Source organism: Psittacula echo (genome assembly GCF_963264785.1).
Source record: "Psittacula echo genome assembly, chromosome: 3".
Lineage (NCBI taxonomy): Eukaryota > Metazoa > Chordata > Aves > Psittaciformes > Psittacidae > Psittacula > Psittacula echo.
Window position 1 is genome coordinate 33,458,693 of NC_137736.1, and position 26,557 is coordinate 33,485,249.

Below are 26,557 nucleotides of genomic sequence, written 5' to 3' on the forward strand. Positions count from 1 at the left end.
AAACAATTACCTTCATTGTTAAAGTGTCGACTGTTAAAAGCCTCACTTGTAGGCTATGTATCCAGGAGAACTTACCAATTATTTTTACTGTGCTTTTGGAATGTGATCCTCAGGTAACACTGTGAAAAGTTTAAATCAACTAAATCACTACAGCTAAAAGTTCCAGATTTAGATGAACAGAATGATCTCTTTCCCTGAAAATCATTCCTGTATTTTGACTGGTTTCACACTAGCTTCCCTTTTACCTTCATCCTAGGACTGTACATAAGAAGCTGATTTTATACCACACTTCCATTTCCACACGATTAATACTTTTTCTTTTTTATTTTGCATGCTATGTATTGCGCACATTGATCTGAAATTAGGGCAGCATACTTCAGACTCGCACTATCATGTGCACAGATATGCACTTTGCATATGTGCTTTCTATATGTATATACACATGCAGTGCTAATAGCTCATACTAACTTGATGCAGTAAAGTGCCTAAAAATTTAAGAGCAACTGTATTCAAAATATAATTGGCAAAATACATAAAGAGCAAGAACATGCCTTCTTCTAAAACTAAAGTAAATAAAGCTGCATTGTAAGAAAGGGAAGAGGACTAGCTTTTGATAAACCCAAATATAATATACATATACTCTTGAACTACTTAGCTTAGGGTCTTATTCAAGTATTAAGGCTCATTTCACATTGCTTCCATAATTCATAAATAAACACATTCATACACCAACTTCAATTGTTTGAAAGATATAAGATTATGCACAAAGCCAGTGAGCTTTATTTCAGATTTAAGTGAAAGGTTTTATATTTGTGCATCATGAAGACTAGGATAATAATGAAACAACTTTAGCATACATTTTTGGGTGAGCATTTTCTGCAATGTCAGAGGTGAAGTCCTTAGGAGTACGGTGTACTAGAATTGCAGTGCTACAAAATAAGACACTTGGCTGCAGCATCCACATGACACTTGTGAACTTTTGAAGAATGTAAATTAACTATTTTAATTTAAGGTTAATCTTGAGTTGTTGAATGGTAAAAGTATACACAGACCTGTCAAGTCTCACATACTGAATAGCAGACTGGTTTAGTATTTTCTTCAGGTACTTCTATGAGTTAAGTGCCAGGGGTCTCAAATTTGAGATATCGTTATCAAAGTGCACGTTTCCTTAAATCAGACTGCTGCCACTGCTTGCTCCCTGTAACAAGTCGTCATGCCCATTATGAGACCTGAGAATGACTGTTAGGTGGATTTTTGAAAGATCTTTTGAACAACTGCACATTCACATCCATTCTCACCACGTGGCCTTTGCGTGATTTCTGCATATGAGAGCTCCAGTCACTTTGAGACATCTGAATATTCCTTCTTGAAGAAGTTGCAACAAGCTTAGAGGAATCCAAAAAGATATTGCAAAACAGAGTGAAAGGCAAAAATGGATATAATGAAAGAATTACCTGAAGGACATGAAGGCCAGAAGTTTCTTCTGACTCAAATTATTAGCAAGGTTCAGTTAGTAGGACTGAATGTCTTAGATACATACAAGAAACTGAATTCAAACTTGCCATAATCCATGCCATAGACTGAAGAATAAAACGATTAGCAATTTGTTTGATGATGGCATGCACCATGTGCCTAAGAGCTCTTGAAAGATCTCCCCTGATGGTTTTTCCCTTTTATTTCTGCATATTTTTCACTATATAATCCAGCCCTCCCTGAACTGATCTGCCATGCAAATCTGCTAATAACATTTTAGCTATTAGAAAAAGCTATATAATTCCTAGGAAAAATGAAGAGAATCTATTCAAATAGTTGCAACATGAAATTATTTGGAAGTAGCTCCTGTTTGATTTGCTTGTTTTCTTAAAAGAAACAGGCTGGTACAATTGTTTTATGTGGTTCACAACAGGTGAAGAACTATCACTTTGGTATAAGGCAATAAGAAGCCTTCTAAATCAAATGATACATATAAGCTTTAAGAGATCAGAAACAGTCCTTTTGAACACCGCACTTTTTATTTTAATGATGCTGCACCCTTCCCTCTCAGGGGCTCCTTTTTCAATTAGTTTCTGCTGAAGAAGTGTGAATAGCAGCAGACTGTTTACATGAGAAGTCTGTCCCATGAGACTGATGAAAAGAAAATCATCACTTACTACTGATAGCTTTTACTGTAGCTGAGAAAACTAATACTATAAATTACATAATAAAACCCCCCTGAAATAATAACTCACTCCTGTTTTTAAAATGCTTTGAGATGTATTAAAATGCTGTAGAAGAGATGCTGCTATTATTATTGTACCATCTTGCCGCTTGAAAGGTTTCTTTTTCAACAGAAATCTGAAACTTACAGATGGGGTGGGTAATATAATCTCTTTCTTTGCTTACCAACACTTCTCATTGTAAGACTATTTTCATTTGCTTGCTGTTGGACTTCTGCTTGGACAATATTTTTCCAGGCCAGGTGCCTGCCTCAGGCGGAGTCATTTCAGCTGGAAAAATTCAGTTACAACCGTTTGGCCATTTCAAGAAAAAGGGGTAAGTGTGGAAAAATAGGGATGCAGTACATATTTATGAAACAAATAAAAAAAGAAACGAAAAAAAAAACCAAAAGGCATTATGAGAATCTGAGAAGTCTAACCTGCCCCACGGTTAGCAGGATGGATTTCAAGTTCAGCAGGCATTGACCTTAGCATCAGACATTCTTGCTGTCCCTATGGAAAGCCTTCACAAGGACGCCTAAATTTTTCAGTCAAAGCAAAACCAAGTAAATAACAGCTCTCCTGAGAAAATGTTTGCCAGTGACTAATAGCTAAGAGCTCCTAGGGTTCCAACAGCACTGAGCACATCCTATCACTACTCTCAGCGGATGAGTCTGTTCAAGGCATATGGGGCAGATGCAGTCTGGTGGGATGTCAGAAATCAGAGCAGACAGATTTGTCTCTCTAGTTCTCATATGACCACCTGTGCTGGGCTGAGGAAGCATGAAAAAAGTTATTTCAATGCAAAGAGAAATGAGATGTGTGGGCCAAGGGACCAGAACAGGGAGCAGCCTGCATTGCTAGGCATGTAGATTGTAGCAGCAAGTGATGGACAGCAAGCAAATGTTCAGGATAAGAAGAAGGAATTATAGAACTGGATTTAGGGGGTGATTTCTGACTTTCTCTTTTTTAGGGAAGTCAGAAGTTGGGAACAATCTTGTGGTGGGATTGCAGAAGTGATGGAGGTTGAAAAAAATGCAGTTGGGAAACTGGCTGGAGATGCAAGACTGGGAAAAAGAAGCGGTGGGGTAAGGTACAGCACTGACAGTGAACAAAGACCCACATGAAGGAGAGACAGGCCTGGTGCAGACGGAGAAAGTGAAGACCTGAAGAAAGAGAGGACTGTAACTGGAGACTGGGAGGAAAGTTGGGACCTCTGAAGGAAAAGACTGATTTTGAGTCATGAGAACAAGGCTCTGAGGAAATGAGAACTGAGATGGGAAAGACACAGAGGACAGATTCGCTCTGGAATCTAGAGCAGAAAAGCCGGGACTTGGGCAAGGATAAGCTGGAGAAGACTGAGGAAGACAGGTCATACTTAGAAAGAATGAACACAAAACCCTACATCTGCTGCAGGCAATTCTTAGGATGCCCAACTTCAATACTCCTCTGATGCTCACAGACATATATGAACCTCACTGGCAAACCACTAGAGCTGGGTAAAATGCAGAGTAAGAAACTAGTGCTGTTAAGAATAATTCTGTTCTTGGCAAGGATCCATGCAGTATCCTTAGCAAGGCTAATCTTGATGATTACTTCAGGCCAAAGCAAAAATCTTGAAAGGGTATTATTGCAGTTGCAAAGATAAATGGCCAACAGGTTTAAAGTACCAGAAATTAAGTATGCAAGTACAATTGTAGCCTTCCCCCAAATAAGTATGCATTACATACTTATTTGTCTGTAGTAAGTAGCTTGCACGGCTTTCTGTAAGAACTCGGAACTGATCAATTCATTTATCCAAATATAAAAAATACTGCCAAGATGGCTTGATTTCCAAAAAGCTCCATTAGGACTCAGGCACAATTCCAACAGAGCTATGTCTGCCAAGCAGAAACCTGCATATTTTCCTGCCAGCTTATCCAGTCAGCTCCCAGCAGCCAGTTTATGGGACTGCTAGATTTCAAGGTCCAGATTTTGGGACAGAGACAAGGGACAGGCAAGTGATGATGGGCAGGTGGCACGCCACATTTCTGTGGGACAGTTATTTGGAATCCACAGACCTGTGGGGTAGGTGGCAATGCAGACAAGGGCACTGGTTATTCCTAAAAAATGGGACAACTGAGTTCATGTGATGTCTAACTGATTCTTCTGATCAGCAATGCAAAGAAGTAGCTAGCATAAGGTTGAATAGTACATAAGTGCCAGGCTTTTGGCTTTTGTCTTCCTGATGGAGTGCCAGGTAGGAAGCTGCAAAGCAAGGCTCTATACAATCCACTCTTGGGCCCTCTGGCAGCCAGGATTTCATTTTGAAGTTATTGTCAAGAAACTTTATGCTCTTATCAGAGATCTTACAGTGATCTCCAAAGAATGTCCTTGAGGATGTTCAAAATCTTTGCTTTAATTTGACTGTTTGTAAATCTCAGAATACTGTACAGAATGGGCAGCCCTCTTGTATTTGATTACATGCTCATGTTTCGTATCTTTGTGTAGATGCTGCTTTCAGCAAGCTCTCATTCAAGACAGAATGAGGATGCTTCATGTACTGGAGAGTTAGAAATGTGACCAGTAAATATAGCAGACGACTGCAGACAAGAAAGGCCAGTTCTGTGCATAATGCAGATAAATGTTGCCCTGTTGTCATGGTCTAAAACCAGCCAGTAACCGAGTATCATGCAGCCGTTCACTCACACTCCTCTTTTTCCCACTACCCACCCCAGGCAGGATGGGGAGGAGAATCAAAAGAATGCAAAACTTGAGGGTTGAGATAAGAACAGTTTAATAATTGAAATAAAAGTAAAATATAATAGTATTCCTACTACTACTAATAATAAGGGGAATAACAAGCAGAGAGGTATAAAATTCAAGGGGAAATGTTAAAAAATAAAAAACCAAAAAACAATAAACACAAGTGATGCACAGTACAATTGCTCACCACCCACTGACTGATACCCAGCCTGACTCAAGCAGTGATCGGTCCTGTCCAGGTAATTCCCCAATTTATATGCTGTGCATGACATGCTGTGGTATGGAATATCCCTTTGGCTACTTTGGGTCAGGCGTCCTGTCTCTACTCTCTTCTGGCTTCTTGTGCTCCTCCTCACTGGCAGAGCATGAGAGACTGAAAAGTCCTTGATCAGATCAGGATAAGTGCTACTTAGCAACAACTAAAACATCAGTGTGTTATCAGCATTATTCTCAGACTAAAGCCAAAACACAGAACTGCACCAGCTACTAGGAAGAAAATTAACTCTCTCCCAGCCAAAGCCAGGACACCTGTAAAGACAAATTCTGTATTCACCCTTGCCACAGATCTCTCAGGTAATGCTAATTACTTAAATCTGCTTGTCCTAGGGGGCTTCTAAGCTGGGTGATGTGACTGATCTGAAGAAGGGAAAATAACTCTCAGAAGCAACCTCATTTCAATGGGACCTGAGCTTTCAACGTGTGGATGCTATATAACAGCAGATGAACTGAATAAATCAAGCTGTAGGCTTCTGAAAGTGAATGTACAAAAATTTGTGGATACTTTTAAGTACAGTTTGTGCCTCAGTTGCCATTTGCCAAAATACTCCTGATCACCCAAGTGGGTTTTGGAAAGAATTCATTGTTTCTAAACCACTTTGATACTGCAGAGATTATAATCTCGAAATTTCATGAGGAAATTCATAATTATGTCTTCAGAACAGAATGTGAAGGAAACAAATTTCCAAATGACAGCTCATTAGATGTTCTCTATTATGAATCACCCTTCAGATGACTGATTTGACGTCACCCAGAATCTTGTAGCAGAAGTGAGAACAAACCAAAGGACCCATGACGTTGAAGATGGAGAAGAAATTCTTCTCTGGAGAAGAAATATGTATATCAATGGCATGAGAAGCCTAACTATAAATAAGGTTATTTGGGTTCAATATTAACTCCCCTTACAATGTCATATTACAGAGTACATTTTTTTTAAACTCTAGTATGCAGACTGGGCCATATTTCACATTTTTTGGAATCAGATACAAGTGCCTGAAAACTCATCACATTAACTTTGGAATCTATAAAACAAAAGGCAATGCAAGCTATAATAATAGTTTAAACCTTCATGCCACTTTTGACTCTCCATTAATATGTTAGATAAAAATCCCTATGTAGTTATGGAAGAAAACAATACATAACCATGTGCAGAAACACTGTGGCAATGCTGACCTCCAGCTACAACAGCAGAACCTTGAGAATTGTTCAGGTCTGACATATAAAGCTCACCTTTGACATTTCAGGCTTAGCATATGAGGACAGGTTATTAACCTTTTTTTAAATAACAGTGTCTTCTCAAGGCCAGGGCACGATGAACTAACTAGGGCACTTTGGAGCCGACTTTGAAAACTCTAGATCAATAGATAAGAGCCACACTGAGACATTTGCTGTGCATGTCATGAACTTCTTTTCATACTGCAACTTGTACAGCTCTGATGCATCTGCCTCATGGAGCAGGATGGGGCAGCATCCCAGTTGCAGCTGCAGCTCAGCTCACTGGCAGTCTCCAAATGTGCCACATGTTTATGGAAATTATTCAGAGTATATTCTGTCACTCTGAGATTTCTGACAAGCCAAGACCATTGTCCTGGCAGCTGTATATCCAGAAATACAGAGACGACTTTCAAGGAATCAAAATTGATAGAGATGGCAATATGCTTTCTGGGGAGGAATTGTCAAGTTTGAAATTGTAACCTAATGGAATTAAAACCAGTATTGTACCTGAGGTATCAGCTAAGAATCTTGGTGACTAGCAATGTTTTGATCTAAACGCCTGATCTGTAATAATAAGCTGTTTTCTGTTCTGTGTTTTAATGGGCTTTTGGTTTGGTTTAAGGGATTTTTTTGTGGTTTTTTTTTTTTTTTATTTTATTTGGTTGGTTCTTGGTTTTGGTTTTTTGTTGTTGTTTTTGTATGCTATATTAATTTTTGATAGTCATTTGAAGAACTGTATCATTTAAGAGACAGAATTCCCCACCAGATTTACCATGGCAAACTGTTAGTCCAGCAACCACATAATTACTAATTTGTTATTCAGTTCCTAAATTGTATCAAGAGATCTGCAATGTGACTGTAATATCAAACATACATGAAAAAAAATGGTGACATTAGCTTTTTATGTCACAGCATGTAATCAGTGACCTGGTGGTCTCAGGTGTGTGAAATGGCATGTTTTTCAGAGTCCAAATTGCTAGTGACTTAAAGCTAATCCCCTAACCTCTTGAAATAATTAGCAATTACATCACTCCAGACTGAAAACAAGAAAGGACTAAACAGAACAGAAGAAAGAAGTTAAAATATCAAATGTCTGTAGCAAAGTCATTTTACCTTACTGTTCCCTGTATCTTATCTGAGAACAAATACAGGAATCAACCTTCTTTCTCTCATCTCCTCTCCTCCCCAAAAGCCCAGGAAAAGTTTCTAAGAATTTCAGAAACACTGAAATTATACCTTAATTCTTCCTATATGCTTACATGAAGTACACTACTTAGTGGCCCCATTGCTCAAAACTAGGTGCTAATGCAATCAGGTTCCCTGCCTGTTGTGTCCTTGTGAATAAGTCTGAACATTGCCAATAGAACACAATGCTAAAAAATTCCTATTCTCATATATTGCTGAAGTCTTTCAGGGCCATCTGAACATCCTTGTTTGGGACTATTTGAATAGATTTTAAGCATCCTATTAGAATTTCAAGTCACGTTTCTTTACATTGCTAGCCTTCCAAGCATCAAGAACACTCAGAAAAGCACATTTAATAAGAGGAAAGCAAGGTTAATGCTTTTAGTTCCTGTCTCTGCTTATTGACAGAAACACAGACATTAAAATTCTCATCTTATTTTTTGAAAGCTGGAAAGTCACCTGCTAATGAAAATGTGAATTTTGTCATCCAGCAGAGAAACAGTCACCAGTCAAAATTTGGTGGCAAACCATTAATCTACTGACTTAATTGTTACGGTGAAAGCTGTTCATAAAAAGCTTGCTTTTGTAAGGCTTCTGCTGCTAGCTGAATGAAAGAGGGTAAAAGTCAAGAAAGAACAAGACATAGTGACTGATTAGCATCTATGTCATCATTAAAAATAAACACAAATCTGGATTAACATTCTGAAGTCCTCATTATTTGTCAGGACAATCCTATGGGTGCAATTCTGTGTTCTATAACAGACACAGCCATTAGCTTGGCTCCAGTTTTCTCGAGTTAACCTTACCTTTTACTGTCACATGCACACTCTGGCTGGTGGAAAGCTGGGGTTGAACAAGGACATTACACGTGTATTCACCCTCATCTACTTCCTTCTGCACATCTGAAAGCTTCAGTGTCCCATTGTTTTCAAATGCCACTTGGCGATGGTTAAACGGTAGCAGGTTCGAGTTCTTGTACCACTTGATGGAGTAATATGGGTAGCCGATCACACGGCAGTGGATATAGGTGTCCCGTCCAGCTATTGCTGTGATGTTCTTCATTGGTCGAATGCTTGCTGGCCCTGAAAAGGTAAAAAGAAATTCTTGAAAACAATTTAAAGGCACATTTGCTTGAGGAAACATGCATATAATTTTTCTGAATATACAAATGTTAATGACATTTACAGATGCGGCTTGCACAACACTTCTTAACATTTGACAGTTTTTCTGCTTAAGAGATACTTAAGCCGTTTCCTTAATCTTTATATGCTCTACTTTTTCCTCACCCTGCTGCATACATAATAATTATGTGGGGGTATATGTTTGGATTATCCAACACTTGCCTGATAAAATCTTTGCTGCATTACAAATTAAAAGGCTGAAGGTGATTTAATTAATGTGAGATACTAAAGCTGATACAAAGTTAGAATCCTGTTACACATGAGAACACTGACAAAGTTAGCTCTTTTCGTTTGGACATATAGAAAGTATAATACCATGAGGATGGGTATTATGCCATGTAGAACTAGAAATGCAAGCTAAAGTACTGTATACATGAATAATTACAATGAATGTTGGACAAGTAAAGGAGGAAATTAAAAAACAAACAGACATGCACAGCAGGACTAAAGTAAAGAAACTATGAACTAATTGAGATGAGTATAGGAAAAATAGACTACAGAACACAAGCCAACGGGTTCTTCCAACATTTAACCATACCATACACTTTCTAGATGGGGCTGGAGAGGCAGGGTGAGAAAAGAGAGAGGGGAAGAAAAGGAGAGGAAAAACAGTAAGTTGGTTTTGGCATTCCACGACTCATTTCATCGCATGCAATAGTCTTCTTCTCCACTACAATGAGTTATGTGTGTTTTTTTGAGGAGCTGATTTGACAAGCACCTCTTACGTTTATTCGAGCCTGGTACAGGACGACTCCAGCAGAGTTGTTGGCAATACAGCGATAAACTCCACCATCTCGGACCTGAGTATTAGAGATATTCAGGTAACTGACCACATTGCCTTCAGAGGTGATAATCTGGCTGATACGATGACTGCCATCCTTCACAATTGGATCTTCATCCAGTGTCCAAGTTATTGTAGGCAGAGGAGTCCCCTTCACATTGCACATAAGGGAGACTGGCTCTCCTGGACTCACGACTTTCTCACTAAAGGCAGAAATGATTTTGGGAGTTCCATCTGCCAAGGGAAAGAAAGCAGAAGAATAATAGTTACTCGATGTAAAGATTGTTCCTTCTATCCTGGACCCAATCGCATGAGCGAAGATTTTTTTTTTTATCAGTGATGCAAACAATTATGTTACAGGATATAATTCTAATTATTGAGAGAGGAAAACAAATTTTGGTAGTAAAGTACTTAAGTGATCCTTTGCTTACTGCAGGTTTCTTTTTCATCCTCTGGGAAACATGGTATTGACTCTGCTGCAGGAAAGGCATTTGAATAGATGGCCCAGGACTCTGCACATCTATACGAACTGACTGGGTTCTTGCATAGAAGTGTTAAAGCCATACACAGTGCATCACACAAGACGTACAGCAAAATCTCAATACATTTTGAATTTTATTTCTCCTGGTAGATTTCAGCTCCTTGGAAAGCTAAGAATGAATCCTGTTGGCAAGAGCTGGGCATAACCTGCATAGGCTAATTTCACACAGCTGTGCCAATACAGTTTACTCATGACCCACAACAATAATCCATTTAGAAAAGTATTAAATTAAGCTTTTCTGAATACAGATAGCCAGTAACAGCAGTGATGCCAATTTCTTTCTGTGGTCATTTTGTGCTACAGAAAAATATTCCTCTGAAATGGGAGCATTCAAATGCTTTCTCTTGCAATCTGTGGCACAATTTCCTCAGCCTCTATCAGAGCAAACGAATAGTAAGAGTGGATGGAGACAGAAACTTTAAGATTGTAAGTAGGGAGCAGGATTACATATCCACTATTTGGAGAGTTTCATGGGATGACATTTAAGAGTGCTGACATCCTCTGTGTATTAGATATTGTCAGACCTCAGAAAAAAAACCAGCAACAAAAATAAAAGCTTTTTGTCCTGAAAAAAATCTGACCCAGGACCAATATATCCGTGAGCATGCACACTATGTGCCTCTGCCACCCCTCCTCCTCTTTTCTTTTTTTAATTCAAGTGACAGGCTTTTATTGGAGATGAAAGCAGGCATTATTTTCCCAGTGAGACCCTAGTGTCTTTGAAATCTTTCCTGCTGTTGCTCTCTGATAGCCTGCATTCTCTTGACATCATGATAGATTATCAATATGCTCTTTAGGCTTTCTTAGTCACAGGAGATGGTTGCCGAGGTAACTCGTTCCAGGAAGGTAATCTTTTATTTTTCTATAAAGACTCTAAAAATAGTGTCCATGCCATGTTTGCACTACAGCCTCATTAGTGAGATGACTCTATACAAGTTGATAACTTTCCTCACTTAATTATCATGTAGAACATTGTGTCAGGTAGTCCAGGTTATCTCTAAACCTTTAGCCAAAACATCCAACCAGAAAAGCCATGCCCAGATGATCTTTGGAGTTGTGTCCTGCTGAAAAACTAAGGTAAGAATTCAGCATCACTACTACCCACTCCCTCTGCTCATAAAAGAAAAACAGTAAAATATTGACTGGAATGACTGCTTCAAAGGGTTTTTTTGGTTTCTGTCGTGGTTTAAATCCAGCCACACAGCTTGGTCACTCACTTCCCCCCTTCCTCTATTCCCCTCGCTCCTGGAGGGATGGTGAGGAGAATCAAAAGAATGTAACTCCCATGGGTTGAGATAGGAACATTCTAGTAACTAAGGTACAACACAAAACCACTGCTGCTACCACCAATAATAATAATGATAAGTGAAATAACAAGGGAAGAGAATACAACCGCTAACCACCCGCCGACCGATACCCAGCCCAGTCCGAGCAGTGCTCTAACCCTTCTAGGTAACTGCCACCAGTTTATATACTGGGCATGATGTGCTTTGGTATGGAATACCTCTTTGTTTAGTTTGGGTCAGGTGTCCTGTCTCTGCTTCCTCCCAGCTTCCTCTCCTCCCTGGCAGAGCATGAGACTCAGAAAGTCCTTGGTCAGACTAAACGTTTTAGCAGTAACTAAAAACATCGGTGTTATCAGCGCTGTTACCAGGCTGAAAGTCAAAAACACAGGACTGCACCAGCTACTAAGGAGAAAAAATGACTGCTGCTGCTGAACCCAGGACACTTTTTTTGGTTTGGTTTGGGTTTTTTTTAATATTTTTTTTTTCATTCTATGAGCTTTTGTTCAGAGTGGGGCACAACAAATCCCATTGACAGTTCATGAGTACCCTCTTCTCTTGTTCAGTATCCATTATCCCTCACCATATAATGATGGCACCAAAGACAGCATATATATTGTTATGGAGACCAGAATCACTAAACCAGTAGTGACTGACCTTCTAGTACCACCTGAACATAGTCTTGAGCAGACATCTTGTCCTTGCGCACAAAGCACTGGTAAGCTCCACCATCACTCTTGGCCATGCCATCCATAATAAGGTTCTCTCGATTGATGCCAGTGATCCGGACATTGTTACCAGGGTTGATGATTTCACCATTACGATACCAGGAGAGCTCCTGGTCCTCAGTTCCCGTCACACTGCAGGACAAGGACACTTGACTACCAACGCTGCTTTTTACTTTCCGTGGGCTGATTGTGGCTTTTAGTGGTTCTGAGGATTTAGATCAAAATAAGCAGGAAAGGGAAATAGAAAATATTAAGTATACACATGCATTTACATGCAAGTAACAAATTAAATCAAAATTGAGAAGTGCAACAAAAATCACATCCATACCCTTCTGAAAAAAAACTCAAACCAACCCAACCAAACAACAGATGACTGTGTTTGCTCTAACAAGCATTTCTGTCACCAACACTGATGACACAAACCATAGATCTACCCAACACATGACATAATCCCATGCCTAAATGAACAGTAGGAGCAGATTTACTGAATAACAACATTGGTGCTGAGTGCCTAACAATGGCACTGCACATGTTTTGGGAGGGTAGGACATTACTGCACATTATTTCAGTGTGGACCTTTGAACTGGTGCATTCCTGAAGCTCATCTGGTTTAACTTCCTGCAAAAGGAAGCAAGTTTGCATGTTCCAAAACCACTCCCTGATGTGAACAAGTGCAATAAATGCCAATGGCCAGGACATTAGCTTTTAAGGGTGGAAGATTCATGCTAAAATTTTAACATAGGTACACCCATAGATATCCATCAGATCTGTTCACATGGAAGTTTTTTCTTGTGGAGGCTCCTTATGGAGTAAAGTTTTATATTGTAAAAAACCCAAGATGAACAATCTTGAAAAAAAAGTCATAAATATAAATGTAAGATAAACAGTCTTTATCCTGACACCTAATAGTTATCATAGAATCATAGAATGTTTAGGGTTGGAAAGGACCTGATGATCATCTAGTTCCAACAGCCCTGCCATGAGCAGGGACAGCTCAGAGTAGACCATGTCACTCAAGGCTCTGTCCATCCTGGCCTTGAACACTGCCAGGGATGCAGCATTTACCACTTCTTTGGCCAACCTGTTCCAGTGCCTCACCACCCTCACAGTAAATGTAGATCTCATATCGTGTTCTGTATATATTGCTGAAACTTCCTTATAAAAATAAGGGACTACTATCACCACTGATAGCATCTTTGATACTAAATACATACCATCATATTTTTTACCAGCTTGCATACACACATGCAGACATAAGTATACTCACACTTATACATAAAAATTTCCTCAGCTAACTAACATACTTTAGTGAAACTTTATAACACAGAAGTTGGAATAAATCTTTAGTGGCCCACTCAGAACAGAGGCTTGGAAAACGACACAGGTCAGTGGCCTCATTCACAGACATGTATGTAACAGACCTTTCCTCTACAGTGGTCCAGAGCAAATATGGGTGTTTGACCGTAAAGTCAGTAGGTAAAACGTACCACTAGGCACTGAGGACATTTTTGGTATCACTAACAATACTGTTACACCATGCCTTTGGAAATTTTGACATTATATTACAAAACAGACTGAATTAAACTAATTTTTATGAATACTTTTAGAAGCAAAGCTCCTCTGTCATAATTCATGAACTACTGATCTTTGTCTTGGTTTTATTTTGCCCAAATACATTATATGTAAATTAATTGTGAAGACATTTTTATGGCCTAAACTGTTCGCAAACTTCTCCCTTTTCAGTTTTCTAGTCATGCTGTATAGGTGGAAATGTTAGTTCACAAAGCATTTTTTCTATTCTAGGAAATATTTTTTTTTTTAACAATAGAAGAATAACACTTTTCCAGTGCAGTGCTTCTGAGTAATAATTATCTTTGTAGAATTTGTGAAACATTCAGAATACTCACACATGAATACTCGACTGAGGGGAGGTATGAGTATTCAATATTACTGAACAGCATGACTCATCGCAATGGGAGTTTGGCAGTTTTATTCATGAGAACATTTGAAATTTCTTTTTAAGCATCCAGTTCAAGCTTCTAAATTACATATCCTCCATGTGATAAATTATATAGTTACATAAGAAATTGCATCTCTTTGCACTTCTGATCGCTGAGTTGTCCAACTAACTCATCTCCACTGAGCCTACTTTCTGTTGTTCCACAACTTAGAGAATTTCAAGCATTGTTTAGATAAAGTAACAAACCAGGAGATATAGCAAGGTAAGCCAACAACTTCTTTGATGCAAACCCAGACAAGAAGTGATCTGAGATCTTCACTCACTCCAGGACTTACGTTTTACATACAGTCGCCCTATCATCTCAGCAGTCCCATAGTTGTTCCACACCTCGCAGACATAGTTGCCCGAGTCTGAGGGACGTGTGTTCTCTATCAGCAGACCTGTAACTGTCTGACGAAACCTGCTGTCAGGTTCCCAGGGAACATTATCCTTCAGCCAACGATACTTTGGTGCGGGGTGCCCTGATGCTTTGCAAGGCAGCTCCACTCGCTGTCCTGCCATGGCTTTACGGTGGTCAAACCCATCTAGAATAGATGGAGCTGAATTCGCTGGATCTGAAAGAATAAACAGCAGTTTTCAATGGGAGCATTAAAATTCTTTCACTCGCTAAGCAATATGCCAATATTTTTCTCTCCTGCATTTTTTGACTAACTAGCCTAGTGTTTTTCATACTAGTTTGCTACTATGACCCAACAATCATTCAGTAATATCTCAGCAGTAATGGCTGGGATCCAGCAGCATGTACTACTGAAGCACCTCATGACTACTTGGAAATCTTCTTGCTCGATTTTTTCCAGGTTGCAACCATTTCTCTGGTCATCCTTCATGTCCCCTATAAGAGCAATTGAAAGCCAGAAATGCTGTGACCTCAACGATTATTACTGCTATTCCTGCACTATTTGACTAAATGAAGCCAACATGTTTTCAGTGTTTCTCCGTGGTTTAAAGGATTTGAATTAAAGGAACAATAGAGTCCCTTGTCAGGAGAGAAATAGTCAAAGACGCAGGAATTTCTCTCTGCAGTCTGACTGACAGACAGACCTTTTCTTCCTTCTTGGAAAAAGAATTTAACATGACAAGACCAACTTACCACTTAATACTCCAAGTTTCTCTGTTCAACTTACTCATAAAATCAGCTTTGAGACTAATACACTTGTGTAGCACCTGGCATATCACAAAATCATTGAATGGTTTGGGTTGGAAGGGACCTTAAAGATCATCCAGTTCCAACCCCCCTGCCATGGGCAGGGACACCTTCCACTAGACCAGGTTGATCAAAGCTCCATCCAGCCAGGTCTTGAACACTTCCAGAGATGGGGCATCCACAACTTCTCTGGGCAACCTGTTCCACTGCCTCACTACCCTCACAGTAAAGATCAAACGGTAAACATCCCTTCCCTCCAGTGCATTAACCGCACCACACAGCTTGGTGTCATTGGCAAACTTGCTGAGGGTGCAGTCAATCCCACTCTCCATGCTGCTAACAAAGATGTTGAACAGTACGAGTCACAACACCAAACCCTGAGAAACACCATTTGTCACTCATCTCCACTTGGACATAGAGAAATTGAGTACAGCTCTTTGTGTGTGACCATCCACTCAATTCCTTATCTACCAAGTGGTCCATCTGTCAAACCCATGTTTCTCCAATTTAGAGATAAGGATGTGATGCAGGACAGTGTCAAATACTTTACACAAGTCCAGGCAGATGATGTTAATTGCTTTTCCCTTATCCACCAACGCTGCAACCCCATTTTAGAAGGCCACTAAATTTATCAGGCATGATTTGCCCTTAGTGAAGCCATACCACATGTCTCCAGTCACATGCTTACTGTCCATGTCTATGCCTTAGCAGAGGTGCATGTACCCCACCAGAAATGTACTCTGTGATTTCAGTTTTTTAGATTTGAAAACTTTTGGAGCAAGAGGCTGACATGATTTACAGTTTTGTGCAGCATGATGAAAAGTATGATGAAAGCCCATTCTGGAGCTACTGCAACCTAAGGACTGAACAATAAATCAACAAATATTCATCTAAATATTTTCTCATCACATACAGCCACTTTACTGAGACTTCTGTCTCACAAGGAAATTCCACATGCTGATCAACTCTTTTTATCTGACACACCAGTCTCTTTGGGTATACCTACATCATAGTTGCCTGGCTGTAGGTGTAATTGTAACTATTCAGACACTTTCAAGTGGTCTTTGACTTAGCTAAGCTCAGGTATTCCACACAGGGTAGTTGCAGAAGGTTCCTTTTAGGAGCTGAAGAGATTAAACTGCTGAATTGAATCTACTCAAGCAATAGTGTGATCAGTACCTGAGCCTAGTTAGTTTAAATCTAGTTTAGATACATCTTCATGAACTGCAGTCACACCTGGGAGAGTACACTTGAGAGCAAATAGCTAGACACACTGTGCAAGTTCTATTATCAATCCAGAAACTAAAATTGTGATGGTAAACAAATGGGCTAAATAAATTTTAAAGTGAATACCTTGATAAAACCCTAAGTGCCAGGTTCAATGAAAGATGACCACTGAGACTTTTCTGTTCTCTAGGTGCCAGTAAAAAGTGAAGCCATTGAAGGCACAACCACTTTCAGTTTACAGAAAGTTCCTGTTTGTCTTATTAGAAATGTGTCAGCCAGTAGTTAAACAAATGATTTTGCATGTATCAGTAGCCTCAAGGTCCATATGTGACATCAAGATGGGTTATATTTTTGAGCTTGCCGTGCTGTTTGTGTCTGGCTTAGTGAAAGCACAATCTGCCAGAACACCATTGGGAAGGCCGACGTCAATTTGACTAATTGATTAGCCAGTTCCTTTCTTGCCTTCTGGATCATTGGGCAAGTATGTTTTCAGTGCATAGGCTCTTCTGTGCAGCCTGAGGAATTAATTCTGAAAAAACATAAGCATGCAAGAAATTATAGCTCTGGCTTTTAGGAAAGCTACACTTACATGAAATCAATTTCTTCAATTGAAAGTTGTTATTAAATGATAAAGAAGTAGAACTGACTTTTAGAGGTATTCTCTGTGCATTCCTAGTCAAAACTCACAATATCTTTGTACCTTCTCCATATGCTTTTAACGTCAAAAGATTTTGTGATGGATTTATGGTTTCCCATTTGCAAACCATTAAGTACAAAAATACAAAGTACTGCATGGACTTCAAAACGGGATCGGGTCACTGGAAAGGAATTAAAACAATGGTAAGGAAAAGTAGTGGGTAGCAAATATCACATTATGACAGCTTCCTAGTTTGTGGCAGAGAACTGCATATGCTTCAATGATAGGCCCAAGCAAAGTACAAAACCACCTTGGACAGCAAGCTGGTTTTTTTTGGGGGGTTTTTTGTGTTTTGTTTTTTTTTTTTGGTTTTGTTTTGTTTTGGTTTTGTTTTTGTTTTTATTTTTTTTTTGCAAAAGCAAATCATCTGCTGCCCTTCTGCTCCCTTGCCTAGGCAGAAGCCCAGGAAGCCAGGCAGACTGTCTTAGGAGCTGGAGGCTGTGACAAGAGATGCTACGGAAAGCACAGCTCCCTTTTTACCTTTAAAGAACAGCACACCAGTCCCTGGGTCACTTCTTTTCAATTTTTCTCCACCTCAAAGTGGGTGTTCCATCTGCAGACCCGCTAAACTGAAATTTTCCTATGTACTTGAGAAGCCTTGAGCTGGTTCTTATAGAGGAGGTATTTAAAATAAATTCAGGGTTACTTAAAATACGATTCCAGTGATCTGCTTTCTTGCACTCTGTACTTACACACTTAAATGGGTGGTAGAAACATCTCTTTGGGATGTACCTGGACCATACTCCTATTTAGAGCTCCTACACGCTATATATTCCAGTTAAAGAGGAAAAAAAAAAAACCAACCCCAAGAAAAAAACCCAAAAGAAATACCAGGGTTCATTTGCAATTGTCTTCAATGAGGCAAAGAGCAGTCTCTTAACCCGATTCCAGTGCATGGTATGCACTCTTTTGAATTATTATTTTATTATGCTTTAACAGTGCGCTGCAAATGACTGCTAGCAAGGACAAGAGCAGAAAAAATGAGGCAAAATACTATTTTAAAATATTGTATTTTGGATCTCCTTTGAAGGACAGAGCAAGAAATGCTATCAAAATCATGATTTTCTGAAGGGTGAGGGTTTAAAAAAGTTAAAAATCTCGGGAGCTGGGATTCACTGGTGGACAAAATTATTTCTGGAAAAGCACACCATAATGGATATTAGAGGAATAGTCTGTGGCATGTTAATAACCTTGGTTTTAATTTTATTTAGGAAGACCACAGGGTTTCAAGGAGATGTTCTTACTCCAAATGAAATTTGGAACTTTGCCTTGGTCATAGGCATACTAGTTATTCACATGTGTATTTGCTATTAAATCTATGTTACCTTTCTCACTCTTTCAAAAAATAACAAAGCTTAACTAATATTACAAATGTGGTCAAGAGACTATGATCAATACCCACCACAAACTATTTAATCCCCAAATATTTTACAAATGTAAAAGTCAAAAATGTGGGTCTCATGCAAGCAATCCTTTCACAACTATGTTCATGGATTCTCTGGTCTCAGTTCTTAAAGGACTATTTAAAAATATACAGTAAAGAAAAAAGAAAGCATGTTAGAGAAATATTAAGAGACAAACTCTAATGATAATTGCTGCATTTGTTCAGAAGACTAACAGGACTTGAAATCAGAGCCCACTATAGTTCTTGTAGGGAATAATTAACTCCATTGAATTAAAAATGCCAACTATTACACACAGGTAAAATTTCCTATATTGATTTGGTCTGTGGCAGAGAATAGAAAAGGAAACTCCAGACAAAGCACATCTTTTTGTCTGCTTGTCCTGAATTACAAAGGGGAGATTTCATTTTCCCCCTTTGTTCAGCAAAATAACTAGAAATTTTCCTGTGGTAACCAAGATACAAGCCTGATTTTATTTATGTTACCACTGGCTCAGCCTTAGCATGATTTCATACGGAAGCAGACCATATTATGGAGCCAGCTAGAAGGATAGGACCCTGCCTATCCTTATAAGACCAAAGCAGGCAGATTATTGTGCAAGAAAACTACTTCTTCATCTGGCTGGGAAAAGAAGAGACAGGAGTTTTACTCATAGGGGACAGATATCAAAGGAAGAAACTCCTGGATCTACCCGGTAAGTGATTCTGACCTGAACAATTACACTAATTTTTTTATCATTAGTATATTTAAGTACTGACTTGTGTGTTCAGAGGGCTCCAGGATCCTTCAGCAATCACCAGTTTGGAAGAGGGCAGGAAGTATGTTACTAGTGCAAAACCTCGTGCCCACATCTGCCTCCTTTAGGGCTCTTGAACAGAGGGTGGAAAGCTGAGACCTAATCACTAGATTATGGTTTCTTTTTTCCTGACAAAAAAAAAAAAAAATGGAAAAAAATGGAGTCTGACCGTTAGACTGTGAAGGTCACTATACGCTGACTGATCTTTAGGGTTAGGATCTTTAGGGCTAGGATCTTTAGGGCAACTTATCAACAGTGAAAAGGAAAAGAAACTCAGTGGGGCTTTCAGTGGGATGGTGGGCATGTCTTCAGTAAGGCAAGGATACAAGGAAAAAAACCAGAGAGTCTGGAATATAGTCTTAGCTAACTCAATGGATGTAGGTATGTAGTTGCAGATTTACTCATACTCAAACACAGGGTGCAATTAGAGACACCCAGCAAATGAGGGAGAGGAAGGGGAGATGGAAAAGAGCTAATCCTGTACAGAGATGTTTGAGAGCAAGTTCCAAACTCAGTTCTGGGGTCTGCTCCTCCTTTTTACCTCACCCACAACTGGCATCTCCCCAAGGCAAAGTCAGGAGAAGGTGTGACTGGAGCAGCACTGTACGGATGGCCCTAAGTCTTTCGAGTGTGTGCACAGGGAACCAAACAGTCCATCACACACACAACAATCAGGAAATGATTTACAATTACAAGTAAAAGTTAAAATACCCCATCTACCTTCTTGTTTATCTATCTGCTGCACAAAACATTTTGCCCTGGGACTCTTAGCTCTGCCCATGAACAGCCACTGCCTAACCTCCTGGCTGTCAGCAGCACCTGGGTGGACTAGGATGGGTCATGTACCCCTTCTGGCAAAGATCCCTTCTGAAATCAGGGGAACATACTGTTTTCTCCAGGGAAGGAGAGTGATGATTGAAAAGAAAGGCTGAAATGCACCTCAGCTAACCTGAGACTTCTGCAGTGGAAATAGCTACAGATGAGCTAAATGCCCTGAACTTCTGCTATGGTCAACAGAGAGAAATAGGCACCATGGGGCAATTCATCTCACCCCAAAGTGGGCAGCTGAAGTAGGTAAGCTACACTGGCCCTTAAAATTGCTCCTCAACTTTGGTTACAAAGGAAAGATAAGGCGAGTAGATACGTTCACGGCAGAAATCTACTTTTAATGAGATGAATCCCATCCACAGTCCTTTTAAAAGGACTTTAATACTAAAAAAATCACTGTACTAAATACCAGTGTACTCTTACAGGCTCTCTGGAAATATCTAACAGGAGGTGAAAAACTGGCCAGGGGGGAAGGAATTTAAAATGGGGCATTTTATTTTGCATCCAGGAACAAGAACATTCCTGGCCAGTTTAACACACTAGAGAGAAGCTTATACAATACTTGATTTAACATGATATAAAAAGGAGCACCTGATACAAAAAGTCTTGCACTGTTGCTTTGTCGTGTTTCTCCAGTGTATCTGTGCCTTGTAATACATCGGTAGTTGTACAGTCCATCTTCATTCTGTACGTCTAAAATATACAAGGCTCCCGTGGATGTGATGAGAAATCTAGGTCCTGAAAGACACAAGAATTTGCAGTGTTTAAAATATCTGCAAGTTGCTACTGTGTTCTGATTGCTCACACTGAGGGATGGATGACAGAGCCTGTAGGTCCTGAAGATATTTTTGCCAGGCTAGAAGCTGCCAACTATAAATTGACTAAGTACTGACTGCAAATGCATATAAAGATGTTAATTCATATGCACTTCTTATTAAAAAAACGGTAGGTCCCTAAGCAAAATGTGAGGAATGAAGGAAAGAAACATGTCATAGTATATATCACAATCAACAAACAACACCCAAGAGGCAATTGAAACAAAATACAGAGTAAAGAACCAATGCAGAATTTAATCCCATTTAAGTCAATATTTTGCATTGAATATGATGGAAATTCACCAGCAGAGCTGTACCTGTTAGAAAGACAGTCTGGGATGGCATGAATAATCAAACAACATTAGCCAAAATGGCATTTGCTGTCCAGATACACCAGAAAATTGAGAAAAATTGTCACAAAATGTATAACTGAAGGGATCAGTAAAAGAAAGAGAAAATCACAAAAAAAAGAAGGTTTTTCCCCAAAGAATATAAGACATATTTTCTGAAGGGTTCAGGCCATAAGAGCCATGTACTACACAGCCCTGCTCTACATCCTGCTTCAGGTGTGATGGGAAAATGAAGACAACAAACCCAGCGTTGATGATGCTGACTACATTGCTGACCCTGATGAAGTTATACACACCTGCACTAGCTGCAAGCTAGACAGCTCAAGTGTCAGTAAGAATCCCACCCCATCCTGCCCATATTTCCTATGGGTTAATGCACTTCAGGCCTCAGCAGTATGAGCTGAGCTTTCTGCAGCTCAGTACTTTCACAGCCAAGCTACTGGCAGAAAATGAATTAATACATTATCTGCTTTGATGTGGACATTTTTTTTTTTTTTAATAATATTACAGTCTGTGATTAGAGAAGCACAATGTAAGCAGGTTGACAGACTCCTTGTCTGAAAGAAGGGCTTAACTAAATTGCACAGGTCATGTTATTTAATAGCCAAAGCTGGTTTTATTTATTTATTTTTAAATTATACATCGAAAGGTTTATTTCAGGAAGAAAATTAAACCCAGCAAAGTGACTGTCCCACTAAAACTGAACAAGATGGACATGTTCATGGTCAGCATTTCTCCCAATGTTCATACAAACTGAAAAATAATATAGTTGAAATTTTTTCAAATACATATTTTTTTTAAACATATCTACAAGTGCAGTTTTGATTGCCTGACAATCACAAATGCCTCTGTTCTGTTGTAAATGCATGTTCTAAAGCAAGACACAAAAAACCTGACACCTACATGGTACTTGTTTACTCTGAGGATTTTCCCATATTTCAGTAAATGGAAGTAACCTGGTTAGAATGCATTGCAAACTTGAGTCTCCCCTGGTCACTTCTTCCATTTTAAAAATAGTGCAGTTTAAGCTATGTAATGCTTTTCTAAAACTTTTACACTGGAGAAAATGTTCATTACTCCTCTTTTTTGTGTCTCCTATTTTTTCTCTATTAGTTGATAGCTCTTACAATATAAAAACCTGTATCAATGTACTATAAAATACACCCAGCTCCCAAAGTAAGAAGAAAATACACAAAGACAAAACCCATTATGAACTAATATTCAGTAACATGCAGTAAGAAATATTTCCTTTTCTTCAGAGCTCTATTTGAGCAATGACTTTTTAATAATTAAGTGTAACCAGGGTGCCTGCTCACAAATACATCAGTGGGAAAGCAATCCAGCAGAGAAAAGACAGAAAAGAAATTATATCATTACAGAGGGCAATTCCTTTAATCTCCAATCTAAAAAAAAATAGAAGCAATAATAATAATTAAAAAAAAAATACAACACACCCCCCCCAACAGTCATCCCCCCCCCCGTTCCCCCTAATATTTAATGTCACAGGACAAGACTGACCCTTAGAGAACACTGAATAAAGCAAAAGCAGCCCACCTCTCTCATCCTTGTATGCATACTGCATTATAAAATAACCACACTGGTGACTTGTCTTGGCTGACCCTGTTCTCCTGAAAGTAAGGCACATGCATGGAAGCAAGTCACAACTTTGGAAGAACATAAGCCACACTGCACATACCCTTCTGAAGTACTTTGTTCAAATAACATGGGCCATGGCTAAGAAGTATATGAACAAAATAAATCCCCTGAAAAGAGGCTACTTTCCTGCTTCTGAAGAGGAAGAACTAGACAAAGGAAGGTGCAAAGGAGGAGAGAGGACTGGATGGCAATGCACTTTCCTCAGCCATGAGCAACACTATATTCCAGCCTAGGGCTGGGTTTACAGACTAGAGAGACTCCTTCTTATACAGGGCCCATATTGACTTCATGTGCCTCTGAAAACTGAAGTGCTTCCATACAGAAGGCTTGTGCTTCAACACAGATTTCTTGCAAATGTATTGTTGAGTGTATTAGTGTATTATTACCTGAAAAGGCAATATTTCAGTTTCGCAACCAGGTGTCTGAATCACGGCACTGAAAAAGTTACAAGAAAAAAAGCAAGGCTATCTTGCTTCTTATATTTTAATACTTCAGTTGTAATGTTTGAAGGAAATTATATAGACAGTTAATAAGAATAAATTAAAATATATAAACAGCTAATAAGAATAAATTTAATTAGTTGGTTTCTCAATTACTAATAAGTTATTTGCTAGTCACAAAACAGCTTGACTTGACCAAGCATTCTAATGAGGTTTTCTACAAATACCAGGTAGCCAATAGCTACCTACTAGCAATCAGAAAGCATAGTCTGCAAGTATGTGGGCAATCACCTAGTGAACCCCCTTAGCAATCATAGGATTGTTCTCTACCTGCCGTCAGTCGTAGAGCCCAGATCCAAACCCACAGCAAGGGAAATCCTACCACCTCTTAGGGAGGCAGGTTTTTAATGATTCACTCAGAAGAAGTACTTCTTGTTGGTCAGAGAATAATTTTTCTTCCCCAGTTGATTCTCACACTGTAACTCCTAGATATGGTAGAATGTCCTATGCTAAATATTTCTTCCTTTTTCTTTTACAGTCCCAGTTACTGAGACATGAACATTTCACAATATCACAGTATCACGGTATGTTAGAGATTGGAAGGGACCTCAAAAGATCGTCTAGTCCTATCCCCCTGCCGGAGCAGGAACACCTAGATAAGGTTACACAGGAATGTGTCCAGGCGAGTTTTGAATGTCGCCAGAGAAGAAGACTCCACAACCCCCCTGGGCAGCCTGTTCCAGTGTTCCGTCACCCTCACTGAGAAGAAGTTTCTTCTCAAGTTTAAGTGGAACCTCTTGTGTTCCAGTTTGTACCCATTACCCCTTGTCCTATCATTGTTTGCCACTGAGAAGAGCCTGGCTCCATCCTCATGACACTCCCCCTTTATATATTTATATACACTAATAAGGTCACCCCTCAGTCTCCTCTTCTCCAAACTATAGAGACCCAGCTCCCTCAGCCTTTCCTCATAAGGGAGATGCTCCACTCCTTTAATCATCTTGTCCTGTTACATCCTATCTCCTCAACACACAGAGGTGCTCAACACCTGAACGCTTTAATAATGTTTACTTTTACCCCTAACTCCAGGTTAGAAGGATATTTAGAGTTATGGAGTGAAAGCCATGGGCTGTTTTACTTGTATGTCACATGCACATTCTGCATTACTGAAATATAAAGCAAATCTATCTTTGCCAAGAAATACAGGTAATTAAAGCGCAGTTGTCTTCCTTAGTTTGTAGGCAACATAAAATGACAGCTGCAGGAGATAGGAATCACACTTTAGGACTTCACTTACAGTATGCAGCAAAGGCAATCTATTGCTTCTGCTTCCAGCTGTGTGAGCATTAACCATCTCTGTATTTCAGACAGCACAGGCAGTTCAGATGTATGCTTGCCCACAGCAGTGCGACTTATCTGGCAAACCTGCCAGGTGTTGAACCAGCTCTGTATATACCATGCAGACATGGCCTCTGCAGCCTGATCAAGATGTATATCAGATTTTTCAAGATGGGGAGTAGCTCTGCTAACAAACTGTGCCAGGGTAGATGTCAGCAGAGAGACTGCTCTGCTGCTGACACATCACAGGACCAGGAACGCGTGTAAGTTCTGGCCATTTACATCCTGCCAATAAATCTGCATGTGCTGCTGCACTTGTGTCAAGTAAGTGGAACTTAAACAGCTGAGCGGCAGAAACGTGTTCATTGTACCATGACTTCATGTGGCTTTCTTTTTCTGGGATCCAGATTCAGCTTTGCTAAGTGCATGTAACTCCATTTCTACAAAGAGTCACACTGTTGGAGTCTTACTAGCATGCACAAGTTTAAGATCATACAAAATGTGCCCAAAATTTATAAAATAATTCCTTTCTCCATGCTTTTCTAAACCTTTTCTGTTTTCAGAATCCCTGCACAACTTTTAGATATGGTCTATATAAGCTATCATTAGTAATTAAATTTGTCTCTTCTCTTAGGATAAGCATGAAACATCTGTCACAGAAATAAAGTTAGAAGACCAAATGCAGAGTTTTCCTTAGAACTGCCAAAAGCTCACTTCCTCAGTATTTCTACCTTGCACATATTATTGCAGCTAACATTTGCCCTGGAGTTGAGTCTGGATAAACCCATGGAGTGGCTATTGACAGGCTGAAGAATATATAGATTTATGCACTATTATCAAATCCCATAGCACTGACTTATGTTTGCAAGTGAAGCCTTCCCTCCTCAGTCCTGGAGAAGAGCTTCCTCTGATGCAGTCATACATCTGGGTCAATGACAGTGGGTACACTTATTAAAAGCCTGTCACTTAATAAAAGAGGTTTGTGAAAACTGTGCAGAGCCAAGAAATTGTTTGGTGTTATCTTGCTGTATTTTTTAGAGAAGTTATGCACATACTTGAGCTATCTAACACTGCTTAGATCATCTTCCTGTAGGAAATTCCTCAGGCAATCGCATAATAAAACCTTCACTTAACACATTATCTAGAGATTTTTGCCTCACCCTCTTTAAAGATAACTGAAAGTAAATAGTTATTGCCACCCATTAGATGTTATGCCAAAGCATACTTTTCTCACCAACACACATTGTGTGTAATTGCAGGGCTAAAGCTTTTCCTTTTCCTTTTTCTTCTTAATATATTTTGCACACTTATATAATGCTTTAATAAACAGCACCTCCTTATACTGTAAAAATGCAAGGCAGAAAAGCTGACAGAAAAATAAAAGGGGAAATGCATGTAATTTCTGTCATCTTCTAAATGGAGAGCATTTTCATTAAAACCGACAGGCTGTCAGCTGTGACAAAACCAAAGCGTTGAGTGTTCTGCCTTCTGTACTTCAAAAAGTGTTTAGAAATGCACTAGGATGGGAATCGACAAGCTCTTATTGCCCTGTTGATCTAGGGGAGTGCTTTCTTCTTGAGGCTCATTTATTTTAATTGCTCCTGCTTTGCTGTAACAAAGTTTAATATTTTTGACTCACCTACTTAATATGCCAAATAAGGATTTTTTTAAATGGAACATCCTTTCACATAAACTGAAGCTTTTTGTTTGTTT

At 39.3% G+C, this 26,557-nt stretch overlaps 1 protein-coding gene across 1 annotated transcript in view; it reads right to left on the reverse strand.

Moving 5' to 3' along the window:
* The window catches only part of DSCAM (DS cell adhesion molecule), a gene marked incomplete at both ends in the record, with an annotated part of 460,903 nt that overhangs the window by 156,779 nt on the left and 277,567 nt on the right, over positions 1-26,557 (reverse strand). Inside the window, 5 exons of the mRNA XM_080612812.1 lie at positions 8,423-8,698; positions 9,516-9,812; positions 12,060-12,335; positions 14,426-14,704; positions 20,837-20,983. Of these exons, the coding sequence (XP_080468938.1) occupies positions 8,423-8,698; positions 9,516-9,812; positions 12,060-12,335; positions 14,426-14,704; positions 20,837-20,983 (1,275 nt within the window). The remainder of the gene's footprint in view (positions 1-8,422; positions 8,699-9,515; positions 9,813-12,059; positions 12,336-14,425; positions 14,705-20,836; positions 20,984-26,557) is intronic.